The sequence below is a fragment of the Fonticula alba genome (genome assembly GCF_000388065.1).
Source record: "Fonticula alba strain ATCC 38817 unplaced genomic scaffold supercont2.6, whole genome shotgun sequence".
NCBI lineage: Eukaryota > Rotosphaerida > Fonticulaceae > Fonticula > Fonticula alba.
In genome coordinates, this window is record NW_009242976.1 from 589,103 (window position 1) to 611,576 (window position 22,474).

Below are 22,474 nucleotides of genomic sequence, written 5' to 3' on the forward strand. Positions count from 1 at the left end.
GCTCGGGTGTCGCTCTGTGTGGCGCTCTTTGCCGGCGCCCCGGACTTTGAGCGGAGTTTGGCACTGGCCCGGGCCTACCAAGCTCGGTGGGCAGCCCTTCGCGCGCCTGGGCAGCATGCCCCGGCCCTGGAGCTGGAGATTCGCCAACTGGCCGGGCCTTTCCGCCAGGCGGCCGCCCTGGACGCGTGTTTCGCGCGGGATGGTATGTTTCCCCCCCCCCCCCCCCGATACATCATGCGGAATTCCGTGGGGTCCGATGGTCGCGAGCGAAACCCCCTTCATGGCTAACCCGGGGGTCATGGCTCCCCCATGGCATCAACTCGCCTGCCCGCCGCATCCATGTGGCCGGGGCCCGGGCCTGCTCCGGCAGTTGCCGCTGCGGAGGAGGGCGAGGACATTGTCATGGTGATGGATGTGGACATGGACTTCTCGCCGGGAGTGCTCTTCCAGCAGGTGGTTCGGTGGCTGGGCCCCGGGACGCCCAATGGAGGGCCCCTGGCCCGGCCCCTGGCGTCGGTTTATGCGCCGATCGTCTTCTACCAGGGCCAGCAGGCTACACGTCGGAGCGACACCAAGGCCACATCAGTCGGTGGCCGGAGCATTGCCGCGATTTGGCGCGAGGCCAAGCAACTTCTCGAGGGGGCTCAAGGGTCCAGCAGGCCCCGCATGGCCGGCGAGGACCACGCCAGCGAGACACCCGAGCATGATGCGGGCAGCGAGGACCCCCGCGGCTGGGCATCCATGGGAACCGGCATTGTGGCCGCACGGCGGGCCACCTGGGCCGATGCCGGAGGTTGGGCCGGGGGACTGGCCGTTGGCCGGGACCGGCCATTGCGCACGGACCCCGGCCTGAGGCGGCTGGTCTGTTGGTCCAGCCGCCCGACCGGCGGCCCGGACCCCTGGCTCTTTGGCGCCCGTCATGGCTGGGAAGACACCGACGCCTTCTTCCGATTGGCCATCGCCGGCGGCGGGCCAGCCCGGCTGGCACGTTGGCGCGAGCCGGATCTGGTGCACGCCTGGCACCGGCGAGATCATGCCGGGCGCCCGGAAAGCGCCCCGGGCGGCCCGCCTGGCGCGGGACCGGACACCACCGATGCCCGGCTGAGTTCCGTTGCCCGATGGTTCGACAGCACCATCAGCTCTCTGCCTGCGGTACGCACAGGCAGGAAGGCAAGCCCCCACGATCTGGGCCCCACGCATTCGGCCGGTCCACTCGCGGCGCCATGCTCTGACCATTTGTTCCCCCCCCCCCCTCCCCTCTCTTGCAACCTCTTCACCTCTTGGCGACCCATCGACGGGGACAAAATGCGGCGCATCTGTCCCCGCCCCTCGGCTCGGTCCACCGCACAGCCGCACCTGTGCCCGGCCATCCCCCGTGGGGCTCGGCTGCGTGACACACAGGAGCCCCTCTGGCGGCGCCTGGTGGCCGCCCCGGGCGCCGAAGCCTGGAACGGGGTGTACCTGTATGCGGGACCCACCGGGCCGCGTGCGGCCAGTCAGGGCACGGTGTTGGCCATACGCGAGCACCATCCGGCACGCTTGTTGCTGGGGCTCCGGTCGCCGGAGGCCTTTGCACCGACCGACGGCACGGGGAGCAGGGCATCATTGCCGGCTCGACGGGAGCTCCTCTGGGTGCCTGCCTGGCGCCCGGAAGTCCCGCAGCCGGCCCCCCGACCGGGGCCTGGCGGCGAGCCGCTGGCCGTGCGCCTGGCCCCGGCATTCCACCAGCCAGCACACCCGGACTTCGCCGGGCGCATGGTGCACATCGCTTCGACCCTTCCCTGGGCGGCGGACTGCGCGCCGGCTCGCATAGTTCAGAGTCGCCTCAGCCCCAGCAGCCCGGAGGCCGGGGCCGGTGATGGCCGCGGCGGGTGCCCGCTCTTCGCCGGCGCCAGGGCCGCTCGATCGGCCGACCGAATGACCTTCCACTTTGAATGGCCCACCCTCGAGGAGGGCGACGCCCCGGCCATTCGGCCAGGCGCCGGCCCGGCTGGGCTGTGCCTTTGCCGTCTTGTGGAAGTGCTGTCCGGGCATCGAGACCACCCGACTCGGGTGGTGGGGTGTGGGGGTCAAGTGGAGGTCTTCCTGCCGGATGCGCTGGCCCCCGCCTGTCGTGGGGCCTTCGAGGAGGCCGGCGCCGCGGCCGTGATCTTATGCTCGACGGCCTGCCTGGCTGGTGGTCGGCACGATGCCGCCGAGGCCGCCAGCCGGCCGGCCACCATGGCCTCCCTGCTACCGGGGGCCGATGTGGCGGAGGCTCTGCGCGCCGGTGCCGGCGGCCGGCCGACCGTCTGCTGGCTGGCCAACGGCGACTCGCCCCAGATCCTGGGCCGGGTGGAACTCACGCAGCTTGGCGGCGACCCGATGGACTGCGTCACGCCAGACGGAGAGGCGCTCGAGCCTTGGAGCGTTGACGACGGTCTGGTGATTGCCAGCCTTCGGACACAGCTCGTGCATCTGGACCCGAACACCATGCGTGCTGAGGCCTGGCCCGAATAGTGGCTGGGCTCTTGCCGGAGGAAGGGGACAAGGGCCGGTGGCGGTGGCGGTGGCGGTGGCGCCGGTGCCGGCGGCGGCGGCGCGAGGCATGTGTATGTGTGTGTGTGTGTGTGTGTGTGTGTGTGTGGCAACTTCCCTCCGGCACGTTTGCCTACCACATCATGCCCACAAAAATACACCATATCATCTCCAGGAGCACTGTCCGATCATCTGTGGGGGTGGCGGGGCCTCAAGGGCCGGAACTCCCGCGTATGTGTGTGTGTGTGTGTGTGGGAGGGGGGACGCGAGGTCGCAGTTCCGGTGGCAGTTCACCGAGCTGCGTGGCCGATCGGCTCTTTTTCTGCGGCCCTGGGGCCGAGCCAGGCAGGCCACGGGGGCCAGCAGATCTCCGCCGCCGCCGCCCCCCTCCCCTGTGCCCGCGAATTTTCCTCCTCTCGCCGCCGCCGCCGCCGCCTCCTCCCTCCCCCGCTCGCCCCCCTCCCCCTTCCTCCTGGAACTCAACCCCCCTGATGTCTCTTCAGCATCTGTATGGCCGGCCGAGCGTGATGACCGCGCTACGGGCCGGCATCCGGCCACTTGCTGAGCTGACCCTGCTGGTCCCGCCCGGCTACACCAAGCCCAACGGCCCGACCAAGAAGCCCCGGAAGTCGGCCGGGCAATTTGGCGCACACCAGCCCGAGCAGGACCTCACTGTGACCCGAGAGGTGGAGGCCATGGCCCGCGAGCTGGGCGTCAAGGTGACCCTCACCACGGACCGGCACACCCTCAATGCCCTGGCCAAGCAGCGGACACATGGGGGCATGGTCCTGGCAACGGGGGAGTTCCCGCTAAACAGCATCTCGCGCCTGATGGGGCCGACCCTGCCAGAGGCGCTGGCCACCGCCGTGGCTCCGACCACCCCCGGCCCGGCGGCTGACAGCGACCCCTCTGACGCCGGCAACAGTGCCACTGTCTACAACATCCAGGTGACCGGTCCGTCCGGTCGGCGTGGGCTCAAGCCCCGGAGCTTCCCGCCGGGGCTGACTGGCGGATCGACCGCCCACCACCGGTGGCCCGTGTGGCTGGCATTGGACGAAGGTGCGCATGCGCGCGCGATCCAGGCACCCCCCCCCCAGCCCACCAGGATCAACCCCTCCCCCTCTCCTGCCGTTCTATGCCCTGCTCCAGCTCACATGTCCCTTTGCTCCCCTTCCCCCCCCCTCCCCCCCCTCGCCCCTGTTGGATGCAGTGGTCGATCCTCAGAACCTCGGAAGTATCCTTCGCTCGGCATACTACTTTGGCGTCGATGGTGTGGCCCTGTGCACGCGCAACAGGTTCGTTGTCTCGGTCTTTGGTGGCCCCCGGTTGCTTGTGGTTCGGTTGTGATGGGCCCACCTCTTGCACCCCTCTCACCCCCTCTTGCACCCCTCTCCCGAAGTGCCCCTTTGTCTCCGGTAGTCAGTCGCGCCTCGGCCGGCTCCCTGGAGGCCTTCATCTCGCCCTTTCCCGATGGGAAAGACCAGAAATCCGCCCCGATTTCGGAGCGAGCCGATCAGCAGCCACTCCTGTACAATGTTCAGGCCATGACCCGGTTCCTGGCCGAGTCACGGATCAACAGCTGGGACATCATTGGCACGGTGGGGCCGGACTTCGAGCCGGATGTCCAGGGCTTGACGGCCGACAGGGCCCCGAAGCAACAGCCCCCGACGCCGACCCTGGCCGAGGCCTCGCTCGCGGCCCTGCGCGCCTCGCTCCCGGCCGATGCCCTGCCGGAGCCGGAGCCGGAGCCGGAGCCGACGCCCCGCGACCCGCAGACGCGCTTTGAGGGATCATCCAACATGGCGGACCTGCTGGTGTCCGGCCGGCCGGGCGACGGGGAATCCGAAGCCTCTTGCCCGGGGGAGAAGGTGCTACTGACTGTGGAGGATCTATCCGAGCTGGAAATTCGCCGGCCGACCATCATTGTTCTCGGGAATGAAGGCCGCGGGATGCGAACGAATGTGGCCCGGCTGTGCAACCGGCTGGTCAGCGTTCCGCGCGTGGGCCGGGCCCCGGTCTTTGCCAACTCCCTTCCTGGTGGGTCCGAGGAGGTGGTCGACTCGCTGAATGTCGGCGTGGCCACCGGAGTCATCCTGAGCGAGGTGGTTCGCCAGGCACACCGTGGCTGGACCCCCGAGTTGGGGTCCGACTTCTTCGAGCACAACCTGGCCGACGTTCAGCAGCTGGATCGGGAGATCGCCCACATCCGCAGTCTTAAGAAGGAGCAGCAGCAGCAGCGCCAGCAGCAGGAGCAGGGGCAGGATAAGTGAAAGGCCGGGCGGCTAGGCTGCCCGGGAGAATGCCCGCCTTTCCCTTGCACATCCGCCGGGCCATCGTCACACAGCTTTTCCTCTCCTCTTTCTCGGTCCCTTGTGTTGCGCCGGTCTCATGAATATAGATTGACCGGCACACATCCTGTCCACCTCTGGCTACACGACCAAGAGAAGGCGCGCAGCAGCAAGCGCACAGCAGACCCCTTTCCGGCATCGCTTCTGCCCTCCCTGCATATGACGCCCACTCCCTGCATGCCGCATCACCCCTCTGCTCAACAAAATATCCAACACATTCTCTTATATTTTTCTTCGACACCGGGAACGGGGGGGGGGGGGGCGGGGAAGGAGGTGGTGGGGCGGGATCGGTGGTGAGCCCGCCCGCGGCCCGAGGCTTCGTGCCATGGCGACTCTCGTGCTAAGGGCCTGCCAGATCCGGGTCAACTGCCAGCAGGCCTGCTGCGTGGCGGAGAGATCCAGGCATCTGTGCGCTTTTTATGTCAGAGTGCCTTTCACGGTAGACCTCCTCCTCCCCTCCGCACCTGAGATGTATCGGCCCTACGCGCGGATAGTGCCGGGGAGTTTGGGACCGTGCCGCGCGGCAGGCGCAGGGTGGGGCGAAGATGCGTGGTGGGGGAGAGGCACGGGCGATAGGGAGTCGGAGCAATCTTTATGGAGATCCTCAGCGCCCAGTGGCGCGCTGGGCGATGGAGAGAGAGAGAGAGAGAACAAGAGAGATGGTCATTGCATGGCGACATGAGGGGGACGTGGCGCCCCAGAGGACGGGGGGGAGGGATCCCATCGCGAGCCAGCGCTTTTTCGTCCCCCTGTGAATTCCCTCTCCCTCTCTCTCTCTCTCTCCCTCTGGTGGGTTCAGGCTCACAAGGAGGCGCCAGCAATAAGTGCGTTGCCCGCATGTGCGTGTGCCTGCACACGTGCATATGCTTGGGCGCGGATGTACATAATCACTTGAGAATGCGCAGGACGACATATGAAGCCGCACGGAAGAAGATCCAGAAGCAACACAGGTACACGAAAAACACGGCGCCATTGAAGCTGATATTCTGTGTGTGTGTGTGTGTGTGTGTGTGTGTGTGTGTGTGTGTGTGTGTGTGTGTGTGTGTGCAGGTTGCCGAAGGAGAGGGTTAGCATTGGTGTGCATTCGCCACCCTTGCAAGAGTGAGTGGCGCGTCTGGACACGTACCGATGCCTGGCGGACTTGGCGGCCGGTGATGTAGCCCGGGCCTCCCTCCATGCAGCCGGGGTACATACTGATTTCATTCTGGCAGCGGAAGTGCAGACTGTCTGGCATCTGGATGGCCATCATCGTTGTGAAGGCATAGGTTGTCGGGGCAATGAAGCGTGTCCAATACAACCAACGCGGGAAGACACTGTGCGGGTACGCGGGGTGTTGGGGGCCATCAGTGTGGGATGAGGTAAGATGGGCTCGGGGATGCATGCATGGCACATAGACAATAAAAAAGAGACGGAGAAAAGCCCGGTGGCTCGGTTGTCCGCTCTTGACATGGCATCCTCCCCCCCATTCGCGAGCGCGGCAGGGCGGACGGCCGGGATGGATTGTCACGAGTGTGGTACATCCCCCCATCGGGCCGCTGGCTGGCCGGCAAACGCCCTTCCCCGCCCCCGCTCTCTCCGCCTGCTCTACTCTCGCAGCCCTCTCCCTTAGTCCTCCCCCCCATGACAGAGCATACCTCAGATAGAAGCCTCCCACCAAGAGGAAAGTCAGCAGGAGGGTTGATGAGATGACAGTCACTGAGGACCGCCCCACAGAGTACGTGTGTGTACGCGCACACACACGCACACGCGCGCACGCGCGCGAGGTGAGGGGGCGATTGTCCACGGCACACGACCAGATGGAACCGAGGCGCGTCAGAAATCGTCGGACAAGCCCAGGAGCATGCGCGCTGCTGGGCGCGGCTACCCCACCGCCCCTCGCCCTGCCCGGTGGCACACGCACCCTTTTGGATGTCAAACACAATGGCACTGATGAGCAGGGCAAAGGCCTGGAAGGTCCATGTGCAGACAATCAACAAACCAGCTGTGGCGAAGAAGGCGACGGCGTTGATGCGCAGGCCGGCCATGAAATAGACGATACAAATGTACAACAGCGGCAGGAATGCCATGTACAGCATTTCCGCCACGATCTTGGCCGCATACCAGGACGACAAGCGGTAGGCCTTAGCCATGCGGTCCTTCATGATGACCAGGCGCTCGAGGGGGACTGCAGGCAGTCGAGAAAAAGGCCCACGCACATGTCAGAAAAAAGGCGTCTGCAGGGGGCGCGCGTCGTGAAGGGGCCCAGAGGAACCATGGCGCCATGATGCGAAGGCCCGTCGGGGCCAGTCGCGAGGACTTCTCTCCTTGGCCCTGCCCGCCCCCTGTGCTGCTCCATTTACCCGGTCGTGATCACTCCTCTCGCCCCTCCTCCGCCTCTCTCTCTCTCCCCCCTCCCCCTCTCTCTCTTCCTTCCTCCCTCATAGACACAGGCAAGCATCGGCCTTTCTCGACGCACAGGAACTAGTGGTGGTGACGACCGGGAAGAAGCAGAAAAGGGTGGTCGAGAAGAAAAGCAAACCCACACGATCTTGGATGGAGTTTTCCTGGAGCTTGGTCTGGAGCCACAAGAGACCCACAATGACAGACACGGCGACAATCTGAATGACCTGCATCTTGCCGAGGATGATGCCAAATTGGTGCTTGAGACTGGAGGAGAGGGGCAGCGATGAGCAAAGGGTCGAAGTCAGGGCTGGCAAGTCCGGGCTGGCAAGCCCCCCCCCCCCCCAGTGGGGTGCTTTGGGGAGGTGGCAAGTGTGCGGGAGGAAATGTACGAAAGTGCCTCACTCCCGCCCCCCCCCCCCCCTCCCTTGGGCCCGGGCGTCATCAATGTGGGAAGAAAAGGACAGTGGGAAGGCACGGGGGCGGACGTGAAATATGGACGCACCTGCGCTCAAGCAGCACAAGGAATTGCATGAGCCAGGTGCTCTGGTAGGCGCGATACCCCTCCGGGGCCCGGTCGAACATGCGCCGGAAGAAGCCCTTCTTTCGCTGGTACTCCTTGCGCTTGGGGGCGTTCTCGACGAAAAGCCGCTCATTCTCCATGGAGTCGGCATAGGCGCGATCGTAGTCGCCGGTCTTTTCGTCGATTTGGATGAGCTGCTGGCATTCGTCCTTCTGCTCGACCAAAACCTGGAGGGCGTAGTCTGCGATGTTGAAGAGCTTCGGGCAGAAGAGGTTGGCCATGGCCAGGCGCCGATGGAGGTCCTGCGGCCGGCCGCGGAAGACCGATCGGCCCTCCGCGAGGAGGGTCAGCTGGTCGAACATGTAGAAGATGTACTCCGACGGCTGGTGGATGGAGCAGATGATGGACTTGCGGTCGATGTGGGATAGGCGCTTGAGCACGCGAATGAGCGATGCCGCCATGCTGGCATCGAGGCCTGCCGGCGATAGGAGATCCCCGGGGGACGCGCGTGCGTGTGTGTGTGTGTGTGTGTGTGCGTGTGTGGGAACAGGAGGGCGAGTGAGATTAAGCTGACATGGAGCAGGCCCGAAAAAGAAAAGCCCGGCCAGAGGCCAGCCGATAACATGGTCCCAGTACGCCGGGAATATCCACATACCACTTGTCGGCTCGTCCAAGTAGATGACACTGGTGTTGGCCAGCAGCTCAGCGCCAATGCTTGTACGCTTGCGCTCACCGCCCGACACACCACGAATGCCGGGCCCACCGATTTTGGTGTTCAGGCACCGGCGAAGATCCATCAAGTCGATGATTCGCTCAAGCTATCATGAATGGGACATGTGCAGGCGAGCAACATGCAGGGGGTGTGTCCCCCTCCCCCCACTCATGATGAGTGCCATAGTTAGTGAACCGTGGCCAAGCCCCCGGAGATGCCCTCCTGCCGTCGACCGTGTGCGAATGTGTGGAGCGACATATTTCCCTCTCCGTCTGTCCCTCCCTCTCTCTCTCTCTCTTCCTCTCTTGCTCTCGCCTTTTTCTTTGTTAGTGCGCGCGCGCGCGCGCCATGAAGCGCACCATCTCGAGCTTCATCTCACGGCTCATCTCACGGGGCAGTCGAAGAAGAGCCTGGAGGAGGGGCGGGCAAACACAGCGACCATGGTTAGCATATCCTGCGACAGAGTGCCATCACTGAAGCCCCTCTTCGGCCTTGCGATAGGCCGCTCGAGTTTGCCCCTTGCACATGTGCACTCCCCCACACTTCGACCCCCCCCCCCCGTGCGGCCTGTGCTGATTGCCTTTAAATCGCCCATGCAACTGCGCGCATACGCACCGAATAGCGCAGGGTCTCCTTGACTGTGAGATGAGAGAACATGACGTCGTCCTGGGTGACAAAGCCAATGTATCTGGAAACACAGACACATGGCGATCCCCCCTCCCGGAGAGTCAGTCGCAAGGTGGGTCAACAAATGAAAAATGGCCCCCGCAGGTGCTCCACCCCCTTGGCCGCACACGACACAAGCGAGGAGAATGCCCCGGCATCCGCCCTTGGCCAGGGTGAATAGATCCCCAGCCTGTCGTCTCCCGCCCCCCCCCCCCCCCCCTTCCCGGCCTGGCCTGGGCCTTGCCCGACGACCGGATGTTGCACGCACCCGCGCATATACTTGTGATAGGGCTCGCCGTTGTAATGGAGCCAGTACTTGGCCTTGCCGGAGCGAGGCCGGTTGCCAGCCATGATGTTCAGCAGCGTGGTCTTACCACAGCCGGAGGGGCCCATGAGGGCCACCAGCTGGCCGGGCTGCACCCGACAGAAGACATTGTGCAGCAGGGTCCGACGGCCGATCTTCTTGGCAGGCAGCCAGGTGCGCGACTCTGTGGCCGAGCCCCGGGGAGCAACAAAGGAGGGTCACATTCCGACATTGGGGGATTAGTCCTTGCTTGGGCAGGCATGCGTCAGGGGCCCGGCCACAGGCACGGGCTCCGGGTTGTGTGAAAGACGCCGCCACCGGCACAGGCCGGCAGGAAGGGGCAGGGCGAGCCCAAGGGCCAGGCACGTACTCTGAATGTCCACCGTGTAGTCTTCCACCGCACACAAGACCAGGACTTCCTTGTTCTTCCACTCGGTGGGGAAGATGGGTTCCAGCAAGGATTGATCATCCTTGGTCGGGTCTTCCGGCATATTGCTGCCGGAGCCCTCCGGTCCGACATTGCCGGAAGAAATGTCACCGGGGCCGCCGGGGCCGCCGGGGCCGCCGGGGCCGCCGGGGCCGCCGCCACGGCCAGCACCACCACCGCCAGGGCCCCCGCCGACCACCTCTCCTGACCGTTGGGCCGATAGCAGGTGGCTAGCGCGCGGGGATTGGACAATGCTCAACGGGTCGGCCGGGGTCACGCCAACCGTGGAGACGGTGAGGCGTGGCTGGCCGCCGATGGAGGCCCCCGAGGCCAGGCTGGTGATCGAGGCGCCGGGTGCCGGGCCCAGGACACTGGGGACCGGGCCCAGGACACTGGGGACCGGGGCCGCGGTCACGTCGCCGGGGCCGCTCGGCGGCACCGGGCATCCTCCCACGGCCTCCGACATGCGGTAGGTGTCCAGGCGATTGGCATCGGGGATGATGCGCAAAGGGGTGCCATCGACCGCCGAGTCAATGATAACCGGCGGCACGGCGCCCGGGCTGGAGCTCTCGTGCCAGTGGAGGATCTCATGGTTGCCGCCCTCAATGCAATCGTTGATGAAGAGGGCAGCCCGGTTGTCCAGACTGCTCTGCTCATACTGCTCACGGACCACCCGGCGAAGGCTGTCGTACCGGGAGTGCTCGGGGTTGACCTCGATGCCGGCCGGGGAGTACATGTTCCGAGCGGCCTCGCCGCCATGGCGCGCCAGGCGCGACATGCCGGCCTCCTCCTGCGAGACACCGTCAATGTGGTAGGATCTTTGGGATACGCCGGCACGTGTCCGGGGCATCCAGCCCAGTGCGCCCTCCATGGTGGTCGGCAGCAAGGGGAAGGTTCTGCAGGCCCGGCGCCTGGGCGAGAAAGTGGCCAGGCAAGGGGTGAGATGGGGGAAAGAAAATTGCACAGGCGTGGAAGGCCCCGAGGCGCAGGACGGCAAGTTTTGGGGGGCCTCTTCTTCCTTTCCAAAGCCCCCCCCCCTTCGTCACATGCGGCGGGTCGTTGCTGGAAAAAAACGCACCGCGAGACGGCTGAGAGAAGTGGCTATGGGTTCGGGCAAAAAAGAGAGAGCGAGAGAGAGAGAGCAAGAGAGAGAGAGAGAGAGAGCGAGCGAGGGATGTTCTGAGACTGGCCAGACGCTTAGGCGAGCAGAGAGACAGGCAGCGAGGGAGGGGGTGGGGCAGGCGGGTAGGGGGGCGAAGGGTGTGTGTTTTCTGGGCTGGCAGGAAAAAGGAGTGCCGGACGAGGGCCGGAGGCACGGCCGTGGGGTTCCTTTTAGCGCCACCCTGGGGCCGGCTGGCAGAGAGTACCTCTGGAAGGCGGACCGGGGGATGGATGTGCCTCAGGATCCGTGCCGCTGTCGGCGTTGGAGGGCCTATTTACTTGCATGGCCGCCTGGCTGCGCGTCCGTGTGTCTGCGCATCTGGGCGTCCGCACGTTCATGTGCCTGTGTGTGTGTGTGTCGGCGTGTCGGCGTGTCGGGCTTGTGGCCAAATATGCCCATGCGCCGCAGGGCCTGTGTGCCGGTGTACACGGCAAATTCATGGCCAGAGGAGCTTGGAGCTCAAGCCCCCGGCGGCGGAATGTGCCTGGCCCGAGCTCGTGGAATGGCGGGGGCCTGGGTTGGCTGGCGCGGCGCAAGGCTTTCCCAGCTCATGTCTGCCGGGAAGGGGCTCGCAGGCGATGCGTATCCCCTCCAAAGCAAGCTCGCCCCCCCCCCCCCCCTCCCCGAGATCGGATTTCCTGCTCTCCTGTTGGTATGCTCCCCTGCCCGCCCCCCGCACGAGGGACACCAGGACCAGCTTTGGAACGCCTACACCTGCCGACACGAAGGCCGGGTAAAAAAAAATAGGCCGCGATGGGCGATCCCATCAGCTGGCCTCCGGCCACTGCGGCCAATTCAAACGACCAGGGATTGTGGGCTGTAGGTAACTGCCCCGCACCCCGTAAACGCCATGTCCGCTCCAGATCGGCGGGGGCACACCGGCAGGGAGGAGGGGGGACGGGAGCCAGGATGTAGCCTCATGTGCCATCTCCCCCGGACCCAGGGATTCGGCACTTGGTTTCCGGTGGGGGGATCTTCCAAAAGCAAGATCCCTTCCCGACTCACGGCCCCTGCACTCTCGTGGCCCCTGGGTCGCGGGGCGGCTTCTGCACGCCCACGGAGGCGCTCGACCCCAGGTGGGCAGTGGAGCATGTGCCCCAGGCTGCCCCAGGCGGAAGGCAGATGCACCAGCGGGGCTCTCTTCCGGGAAAAGAAAGGAAAAATGTGAAGAACAAGCTCGGGGACGCCCAGCCCCAACCCCACAACGAGGAGTTACATAATGTTAATCGGCATCGTGTGACCACGTGCATGGTGTGGCGCTCCGCCCCGGGGCGTGATCCATCAGCAGGCGGTGGCGCCAGCCCGGAGGATAAGTGCCAACCCTCGTCGGCCAAGAGCCCCGTCCCCCCCAAGTGCGGGACATTTGCGGGGGGGGGGCCCTGGCGCGGTGCAATTCCGGAAGAAAGCCGGCGCCGCAATGGTGTCGTGAGAGGCAGGGAACCAGCGGCATACCGCAATCCGGGCGTGTACCCCTGAGTCTCTTCGACATTTATGTCGGCCTGGCGATCTCCATCGAAAAGCGGGCCTCGGCCGCGGCCTCGCGAGGGGCCAGGGCGGGGGCCTCCATGCCGGTGGCGACACGATTGTGGGCTCTTCTATTTGGCAGGCCGCGGTTCCCGGCGGATGGACCCGGGGACCGCAGGTACAAAGCCCCACCTTGCTGGTGAATATTCGCAAAGTCCCGGCCACCACACATCCCTCAACAAAAGCACCGTTGCTCTGTTCTCCCCGGCCCTTGGCTCCCTCTTGGCCATTGGCTTGCCGCCATCGGACCTCTGGCTGCTAGACTCCACGTTGTGAGTCAATTAGAACGCGTGGAGGAGGGGGCCCCCACCACGCCCACCGGTGGGCGTGGACTCGCGGCAGGTGTGACCCCGGTGCCTGGTGGCTGCTTTGTGAAGTGCCCCGGGTCGGTGGAATGGCAGGGCCCTTTTGCGCCAAGCCCCAAGGCGAGACTGCGTGGCGCCTGGGGCGGGCCCCTGTGTGGGGCTTGATCCAAAAAGAAAGGGCCATCCGCTCGTGGGGGGGGGGGAAGAGAGAGAGAGAGAGAGAGAGAGAGAGAGAGAGAGGGAGAGAGAGGGAGAGGGAGAGGGAGAGGGAGATCCTTCGCGGCCCGAGCGGCCCTTCGGAGGCGCCGCTGGTAAGGGGAGCGCCCTTCAAGGCAGAAGCCCCAGACAGAGTCAGTAGCCGCGAGCAAATGAAAAGGCACCCTAATGGCATCTCGTGAGGCTTGGCCCCGAGGGGGAACGAAGGCCACCCGGGTGAGATGCTGCTGCCTCGGCGGGGGCGTCCCGCAACCGGCGGCGGGGTGACCTTTTGTCATGGACGCGCTGCCATGCCGCTTGCTCTATAAAGGCCACCACAGGCGGCAGCCAGCAAAACACCACTTGGCCAGCATCCCCCCACTGTAGGAGCACGCTTCCTTTCCCCCCCCCCCCCCTTTTCCTGCCATGGACACCAGCACCCTGTCCACGCCGACGGCCGATCTTTTGGCCGACTACCTGGCCCTCTTCACCCGGCAGGATGTCCGGGCTGATGTTGGCACACGACTGCAGGTGCCCTTCCCCCCAACGCCATGTTGTCCTTTTGTCCGCGCCGGCTGATCGCATGCACCCTCGCTAACATCCCGGCTTGACCTGGTGCTCCCCCGCCCCCCGGCCGGTTAGGATCTGATCGATCGGGAAAACCATTGCCGCATGCTGTTCGCGCAGGAGCGCGATCATGCCCACCTGCAGGACCCTCATTTGATGCTGATCCCCCTCTTCGGCCAGCCAGCAGGTAGCATGGTGGCCCGTGACGCCGGCGAGGAGGCGGCCCTTTCGCCGGACGGACTGCCACTCTACCGGCTGATGTTCGCCGAGACCGCCGAGACCCGGCGCTTTCGCAAGGCCCCCGGCGACCCGGTCATCACCGGCTCCCTGGATGCCTTCCACCGGAACTGGGAACTTTTCACGGAAAATTCCCTGCGCTATGTCAAGTGGGATAATGTGGTGGCGGCCGGGGGGTCCGTCTTGGCGTGCCTGATGCCGGTCTTCGACCCGGACACGCCGAGCACCTTCCTGCCGGATGCCGACGTCGCCTTCGGCCAGGTGGCCCGAGCCCGAGCCGCCATGCGGGTGGATGCATCGGTCCGGACGCTGAATGGCGCCACGGTCACCAGCCCGGGCGAGGCCATCTCCCCCAAGCGCCAGCGGTACATCTACCACAACATGCTGTACCGGTCGTCGGACATTGACCTCTTCATCTATGGTCTGGATGAGGAGGCCGCCCGGGCCAAGCTCATCGAGCTGTATGAGGCCATTTCCAATGCCATCCCCCATGCGGCGCTGGTCTTCCGGTCGAAGTATGCCGTTTCGATTGTCAGCCAGTTCCCCTACCGGCACATCCAGATTGTCCTCCGCCGGTATGCCTCCCCGGCCGAGGTGCTCATGGGCTTCGATGTGGACTGCTCCGGGGTGGCCTTCGACGGCCGGCAGGTGTATGCCGTGCCGCGTGCCCATGCGGCGCTGGTGTTCCAGCGCAACACCATCGACATGTCCCGGCGGTCGCCCTCCTACGAAACCCGACTGGCCAAGTACGCGGCCCGGGGGTTCGCCGTGCGGGCCCCCCACTTCGACCTCGATCGCGTGGATCCCCAGATCCTGGAACGGCCCCTCGACCGGGTCCAAGGCTTGGCCCGGCTGCTGGTGCTGGAGCGCCTCCGGTCGCCGGTGGCCCTTCAGACCTTCCGAACCGAGCAGCGCCTCCGCCGGATGCGTGTCGAGTCGACGGACGCCCAGTCGGCCGATGGGCTGGCTGGCGGCCTGGCCGGCAACCTCCCGGCCGATGATGACATTGACAATGGCCGCGGCGAGGGGGGCTATCTTCGCCAACAAATCGAAAGTCGCCTCAGTCAAGACGCCTTCCTGCGGGACCGGCTCCATGGGAGCCACATCAGCGAGCTGTCGGACTATGCCACGGTCTTCCTGCCCTGGGGCCCGGACTGGAATGCCAAAAACATCCGCGACCTGATGGAGGGCAAGGACTCCATGCTGAACTCGCCCTGGTTCGACCGGGGCAAGACATACCACACCCATCCCTGCTTCATCGGCCGCATGGCCACCATCATGGAGGACTGTTGTGGCTTTTGCCCGGCCTTCCCGGCGGACTTCGACATCGCCGAGTCCCCCTTCGTCCACGGGCCGTTGGTCTTCTTGGCGGATGACCCCGGCCGCCAGGCCATCGGCTCCTTCCGGCCCATCACCGACGGCGATTGGATGACATCGGCCCTCCTTGACCCGGCGGCCGACTTGCTGGCCCAGGCCGCGGCGACCGGCGACCTGGGCCTCTTCCACCGGGCGCTGGAGCTGGAGTCGGCGCGTGTGGCGCATGACCGGGCGGCGGCCCTCGCCGGCCAGGCCGCCGCCGAGCGGATCGCCGCCGCCGCCCAGGCCGATGTGGCTGCTCGGTTGGCCGAGGCGTCGGCCGCCACCGCGGCCATGCTCGACCGGGGAGACCCCTACTGCGAGGTCTCCCCGGCCTGTGCCCTGGGCCGGCGCCTGGCCACCGCCCGAAGGGCCCACACCCAGGCGCAAGAGGCGCAGGCCGCGGCCGCCCGGCGACTTGCCGATGTGCAGGGGATCCGCCTGGATGGCCGTGACTCGCTCGGCCGGACGCCCCTCATCCTGGCCGTCCTCAGTGGGAACCGGGAGATTGTTCGGGCGCTGCTGGACGCCGGGCTGCGGTCCCTGCGCGCGGCGGTGCTGCGCCTGCGGCACCCTCCCGGGCAGGCTCCCCCGGACGAGTCGGACCGCCGAGTGCTGGCCACACTGGAGCCGTGTCTGGAATTGTCGCTCCCGGAGTGCGTGCAGCCGAGTTTGTCCGAGCGCGGCGCCGATGGCCGGACGCCGCTGCACTTTGCCGCGCACTACCATCGCACGGACATTTTGGTCGACCTGCTGGAGTACAACCACCGGGTGCGGGAATTGCTGCTCGAGGCTCGGAGCCTGCGCGCTGGGCAATCACCCGAGGAGCCGGCCACGCCGGAGCCCGGGGCCTCCGCCCCCGAGGAGGACATCGACCCTGATCAGGGCCATGCCAGCCCGGATGGCGACACCATCGACCCCGAGCTCGAGGAGATGATGGAGCTTGCCGAGTCGGACGACGACTCGGGGGACGACTCGGGGGACGATGCGCTCGACGACCGGCAGCCCACCGAGACCCCCCGTCGGGGCATGGCCGATGGCTCGGGCGGCATGGCGCCCCCCGCGCGCGAGGGCTTTGTGTCGGTCGATTGCGAGGATTGGGCCGGGCATCTGACCCCCCTGCACTATGCCATCCTCTTTGGGAGTGTGGAATGCGCGCGCGTGCTGCTGGCCCATGGGGCCAGTGCGGGCCGGCCGTGCCTGCCCCTCGCCACGGGCTCCGGCGAGGCCCTGACCCCGCTGATGCTGGTGTCCTATGTCGAGGACACCGACACGGCCGTGGCCCTGGCCACCCTGCTGGTCGAGGGGGTGGACCTTGTGCCGTTGGCCGGGCAGCCGGCTGGCGGGCCAGCAGGGCGCTCGGCGCCGGCCTCCCTGGTGGACATGATGCTCACCCGGCAGCTGTCCGTGCTGGGGCTGTATGCGGCCCGGTTGCGGGCGGATTTGCTGACGGACTTCATCGGCCGGCACTTCTCGGCCGAGCAGCTGGCCCCGCTGCTGACCCATGTCACCCTGGACCAGTTGAACCCCCTCGGTCTGGCCATTCGCATCGGGTATCTCCAGGGCGGCAGCCATGGCCGCCATAGTGCGCCGGCCATTTTGCGTGATGGGCTTGGTCGTGCCCTTCGCGAGCAGCTCACCTGCGACACCGTCCGGGCGCTGCTGCGCCTGGGGGTCCCGGCTCGCGTGCTGCCCGAGCACCAGGCCGCCTCCAAGGACCTGGCCATGGCCACCTGGACCGCCGGGCTGTCCTTGCACAGTGCCCGCTGCTATGAGACCCTCCCGGACGAGCTCCAGCCCTGCTACATGGCTCTCGAGGCCCGGCTGCCCCGGGTGCTGGAGCTCCTCCTCGAGGCGGATCCCTCGCTGGCCACCCTACGCCTTTCGGGCGTCGCACTGTGCGCCGCCCCCCCGGCCCATGCCCCTGGGCCACGGCCCCATTTTGCCGCCAGCCCACACGCCCCCGGGGATGCTGCCCGTGGGCATGCTTGCCATGACTAACACACCCGGCCTGGGCCGTGCACGGCTTGCCCTCCCCCCCCCCCAAAAAAAAATGCGACTCTCCCGGCGCCCGGCGGACGGGATGACGCCCGCCGCAGCGCGCCTGCCAAGCTCCCCGACCGTCAGCTTGTCGCCCCCGCCGGCGGGGCTTTCGCCGCACGCGCCCCCCTCGGGCACGGGGCCGCCATGCCGGAGCCGGCCTTCCACCTGACGGACTCGGTCCTGGCCACGGCCGCCCGGATGGTGCAGGCGGCCCAGGCCGACGCCAGGGAGCTGGCCGCCCTCCAGGCTGCGGCTCCCGCGCTCTTTGACCTGCTCGAGCAGGTGTACTCCCATGCGGAACTTGGCAAGGCCACCGCCACCAATGAGGTGGCCATCAACGCGGACGATCTGGACATTGCCGACATCCGGGCGGCCATGCGAGTCATGCGCCGGGTCATGCGCGACGAGTACCTTGCCGCGGCGGGCCTCGCGGGCCGGCCGACCGCCGGCGATGATGCCACCATGACCGACGCCACACCGGACGCCGGCAGCATGCCGGCCGGCCCCCAGGCAGACGATGATGCCGACCTGTCCGATGCCCCGGAGCCGACCATCGACCATGAGGACTATGCGGCCGGGCGGCCGGCGGTCGACCAGTTCCTCTGGCAAGCCGTCGGCAATGTGGCCGGCCTGTCGATGCCGGAGCCCCGGCTGTCGGATCGGGATGACCAGGTTTTCCGCCTGCGCAATGCCATCCGTCTGCGGAATGGCGAGCCCCGCCTGCCCCGGGCCCCGACCGGGCTGTTCGAGCCGGCGGAGCTCTTCGACCCGGCCAGCGTGACGACCATTCGCTCGGCCCTGCGCACGCGCCGGCAAATCCTGCGGGAGATCCACCGCCACGAGGCGCTTCCGGCCGCCGGCGCGGCCCCGGGCCCCGGGGTGATGGTGACGCTTTTGCTGCACGACCTGGCCGTGGTCAATTTCATGGTCGGCCTGCCGGCCGGCGATCGACTCGACGACCGGGACCCGGCGCGCGGCGAATCCGGCCCGCTCGCGGCCGCCGACCACCCGCCAGGCCCCCTGCATCGGTTGCGGCCTGCTGCGCGCGACGCCCTCGACCGGGTCATGGCCGCCGCATCCGACGGCCTGTTGGCCCGGCAGCGGGAGGACTTCCGCCGGCTGGGGCTCATGCATGAATTGCTGGCCCGGCATCTTGGCACGCCGTGCACCTTCCCCCGGCGGTATCCCCCTGCCGGGGACCGGCTGGCGCCCCGGGCCAAGCGCGTGTGGGCCGCCGGCTACGACGACCCCGAGGCCCTGGCCCAGCATCTGGTTCAGGAGGTGGCATTCCGCGCGTGGGCCAAGGTCACCGTGTCGGTGGCCGAATGCCTCCTCCGGAGCCTGACCATGGAAGCCATCCAGGCGGCCCTGGACCGGGAGTTCGAAGGGCACGAGCGCATGGGCACCTGCCCCCAGCTGGGGGCCTTCATCAGGCGCCTCGCTGGCGCGATGCTGGCCCGGGTCCCGGGCACGCTGGAGGCGACCATGGGCCAGGATCGCCACACGTCCGATTGCCGGGCCTTCGGCCCGGGCAGCGGCCAGGGGCCCGGTCTGCGGGTGGGCTTCCGGGCCGGGGGCCACCCGGTCCAGGGCCCGGCCAATGAGGCCATCTACCGGGCCCTCTTTGAGGCGGTCTTCGCCGGCGACACGGCCCTTGTGGCCCACTTGACCGACACGACGGCGCACGGCCCGCGCGTGGCCCTGGTGGACAGCTGTCTGAGCGGGTCATCCATGACCACGCCCCTTCGGGTGGCCCTGCGGTTCTTGCCCCGGCCCGCGGCGATGGTGGAGCTGCTGCTCGCGCGGCTGGCTTGCCAGTACCGGCCGCGTATCAGCGCGGCGGCGGTGCGCGTGGCCGCCGCCCAGGCGGCCGAGTCGCCCGGGGCCGCGGCCAAGCGCGCCGCCCGCATCAGCACCCTCGACTTCTTGGCCATGACCTTCGGCGATGGGCCCGACCAGGCCCTGGACTATCTGGATGAGGAGCCGGCCCCGGGCCCGGGTGCCGGCCATGCCGGGGGGCCAAATGCCCCGGCGGATGTGCCCCCCTCGCTGGGCCTCGGCCGGGGCCGCGGCAAGATGGCCCACCGGGCCTTTGCCCGGGCTTACCGGGCCAATTGCCGGGCCCAGAGCACGGTGGCCAGCACTGGCGCCTCGGCGGTGGCGCGGCCCGGGCCCCGGCACGAGGATGGCCACTTGCGCTTCAGCTCGACCAGCCCGCTGGAGCATCTGGCCACCTTGCATACCTTCATGCCGGCGGTTCGCCGCCGGCCCGGGCACACGGATGCCCAATTGGCCGGGCTCCAGCTGCTGGTGCCCCCATCATGCAAGCTGTCCCACCGGCGCCGTGCCATGATGGCCAGACATTGGCAGCACTTCCGCCATCGCCATGTGGCCCTCGGCACGGACCCGGTGCCGGGGCTGGATGAACTGGCCCGCCGCGATGACCGGTGGGCCCGGGTCCCCGGGCCGGGGGACACCCCCGGCTGGGAGTTCCTCACCCAACTGCTTTCCAGCCAGGCCCAGCCGGACGAGCCCTCCCGGCCGGAAGTCTGCATGAATCTCCTGGGCGAGACGCTCTTCCATGCGGCCGGGCTTGCCGATGGCGCGGAGGAAGCCCTGGCCCTGGTGCTGGCCATGCTCAATGGCTTGCGTTTGGTGGAGGACACCGCCACCCGGCTGGACCGGCTGGCGGCCCGGATCCAGGGCCACTTGACCTATGCCCCGGGGCTGATGCAGCTGCCCGAACGCCTGATGGCCAACATCGCCGCCGGGGCCCAGGTCAGCCCGCCGCCCATGGCCATCGCCATGGCCATGGACATGCCGCGACAGGTGGTTCTGCTGCTCCTGCGGCGCTTCGGCGGCGGGGTCAACTTCGCGCTGTGGCCCCTGCCGGCCGATGTGCCGGTGGCCGCGGCCCGGCGCCATACGGTCCTCACGCGGTCATCCAAGACCCAGCTGTTCGCCGCCCCGGCCGACGGCGGCGAGGGCCTCGCACGCTCATCCCGCAACATGCTCACCTTGGTGGCTCTGTCCGGCGGCGCGGGAGCCCGGCCGGAGGGCTTCGAGCATGTGGACCCGCCGGCCATCATGCCCGCGGGTCCCCTGGCCGAGAAGCACCCCTTGAGCTTCCTGCCCCCGGTGACGGTGGCCCTCCTGGCCGGGCATCGGGACCTGGCCGGGTGGCTGGCCGCCGACCCGGCCCCGCGACAGGCCTTCCGCGACTTCTGGCACCGCAAGCCCGCCCGCCGGCCGGTGGCCGACCTGTCGCTGGCCGGGCAATTCCCCACCGTCGACCAGCTGGCCCTGGTGGTGCCGGACACCGAGCGCAGTGTCCTGCGGGCCCTCGGCCGGGAGGTCCTCCTGGATGTGGCCCCCCTCGAGCGGGCCCTCTTCCGCCTGGACACCGTGCTCAAGGTCCCGGCCCGGCCCGGCGAGGAGCGCACCCACACGGAGTACACCACCGCCGTGGCGGCGGTCACCATGCTCAACAGCCAGCCGGCCGCGGCCCTGCTCCGGGAAATCCTCACCGCCGAGCCGTACGGCCTCGGCCCCGGCCAATTGGCCAGCCTGGCCGGCACCGGCCTGGCCCTCGATTCGCAGGCCCTGCCCAACAGCCTGGCCGCCTGGGTGGCCGGCTCGGCGGCCGACGACCTGCCCCTGGTGGCGGTTGAAAGCCACGACGTGGCCCTCAGCCCGTTGGCCCTGGCGGCCGGGCTCGGCCTCGCCGGCGCCACGGCCGGCCTCCTGGCCGACCTCCATGCGGATCCCTCCCAGGAGGACCCCCTCCGCGGCTGGACGCCCCTGCACCATGCGGCATACTCGCACCAACCAACAATAGCCGGGCTGCTTCTGGCCACGGTGGCCGCGCGCGCCGGGGCCGACCCCCTGGCGGCCGTGCGCCGGGCCATCTTCCATCGGAGCCCGGTGTCTGGCCTGAGCGCGGTGCATCTGGCCGCCGAGCGTGATGCCCATGGGGTCCTGCGGGAAATGGCCCTGGCCCTGGCGCGCGCACGCTTCCACACCTCGGCCCCCGATGGGGGGCACATCCTCCGCGCCCAGGCGGAGCTCTTCCAGCCGGAACACCACACCACCTCCGGCCGGGACTCGCCGCTGCATGTGGCCCTGCGCTTCTCGCACTTCCTCCTGACCGTGGAGATGCTCCTGATTTTGGCCGTCGAAACCACGGTGGAGCATGGCCCGCGTGATGCCGGGCCCCTGGCCGATGCCCTGCTCCGGGCCATGGGCACTTCGGTCGGATGCCTGCGCCATGCCGCGATGCCGGGCGGCCCACTTGCCGGGGTCCATTGGCCAGGCCTCGCCCGGGCCCTGTTGACGGAAAATGCCTCCGGCATCACGGTGGCCGACCATCTGTTCGCAATCGACCGGCAGGCTCTCGCGGCCAGCCACATTTCCGCACCCCACCAGCCCTTCAGCAGCCAGCCTCTGCGTTGCTCGGACCTCACCCGTGCCCTTGGTGTGGAGGCCCCGGTGGCCGGCGCCACCGGCACGGCGCACTTCACCTCCATGGGTCGGCTTTTCAGTGCCCTGCGAGTCCTGGCCAGCGTGGTGGCCTTCGCCCCCGGGGCGCCCTGTCGCTTTACCATCCGGTCATCCGACGCGCGCAGGGCCCTCTTCCATCTGGCCGACCAGACCATGCTGCAGTTTGAGCGCATCAATTCCAGCGATCACTACCAGGACGAAGAGGACCAATACTACACCGGGGCCGATCCCTCGCTGGCCAGCAATGGGCTCCTGCGGATTGCCTGCTTTGAGGGCAAGCCAGCTCGGCCGGACCTCACCGCCGAGAAGGCCATCCCCCTGCCGCTGCTCCTTCGGAACCTCCTGGTTGATGCTTGACAGAGGCCGCCCCCTTGCGGCCCGCCGCAGACCCACGGACATAGAAGGGGCTGGGCGCTGGCCGCTGGGGGCTGGGGGGGAGAAAAAAAGAAGCCGAATCAGGCAGCGCATAAAAACGCATGGGGCTGGGGTCTGTCCTGAGATCTGTCCCTCTCCTCCGTGGCTTTTTTGTTTCCCCCTTCGCACACAAGACAATACACAATGTCCCTCATGGCCTTCTCGTGCCTCCTCCATCATGGTCGGTGGTGCTCAGCCGAGCATATGTCCCCGCCGGCCACCGACCGCACATCGGCCCAGCCAAAAGTCGGGAGATGGCCCCTTGACGCCGAGACCCGTGGCTGGTCCCCGGTCT

At 67.7% G+C, this 22,474-nt stretch overlaps 3 protein-coding genes across 3 annotated transcripts; 2 read left to right on the top strand and 1 right to left on the bottom strand.

The window, feature by feature from the left end:
• Nucleotides 1–3,008: 3,008 nt before the first annotated feature.
• H696_03794 (hypothetical protein) lies at nt 3,009–4,787 on the top strand (the record flags this gene model as incomplete). Its single annotated transcript, XM_009497653.1, has 3 exons — nt 3,009–3,576; nt 3,728–3,812; nt 3,917–4,787. 3 exons carry the CDS (start codon nt 3,009–3,011, stop codon nt 4,785–4,787), a joined length of 1,524 nt encoding a protein of 507 aa, XP_009495928.1.
• A 965-nt stretch (nt 4,788–5,752) lies between these two features.
• Nucleotides 5,753–10,747, bottom strand: H696_03795 (hypothetical protein; the record flags this gene model as incomplete). The annotated part of the gene is made up of 11 exons (XM_009497654.1): nt 5,753–5,851; nt 5,992–6,178; nt 6,500–6,560; nt 6,766–7,029; nt 7,321–7,471; nt 7,767–8,242; nt 8,423–8,585; nt 8,839–8,889; nt 9,095–9,167; nt 9,414–9,633; nt 9,820–10,747. The coding sequence occupies 11 exons, from the start codon at nt 10,745–10,747 to the stop codon at nt 5,753–5,755; spliced, it is 2,673 nt and encodes an 890-aa protein (XP_009495929.1).
• Nucleotides 10,748–13,488: 2,741 nt separating this feature from the next.
• Nucleotides 13,489–22,122, top strand: H696_03796 (hypothetical protein; the record flags this gene model as incomplete). The annotated part of the gene is made up of 3 exons (XM_009497655.1): nt 13,489–13,593; nt 13,705–17,120; nt 17,322–22,122. The coding sequence occupies 3 exons, from the start codon at nt 13,489–13,491 to the stop codon at nt 22,120–22,122; spliced, it is 8,322 nt and encodes a 2,773-aa protein (XP_009495930.1).
• Nucleotides 22,123–22,474: the final 352 nt, after the last annotated feature.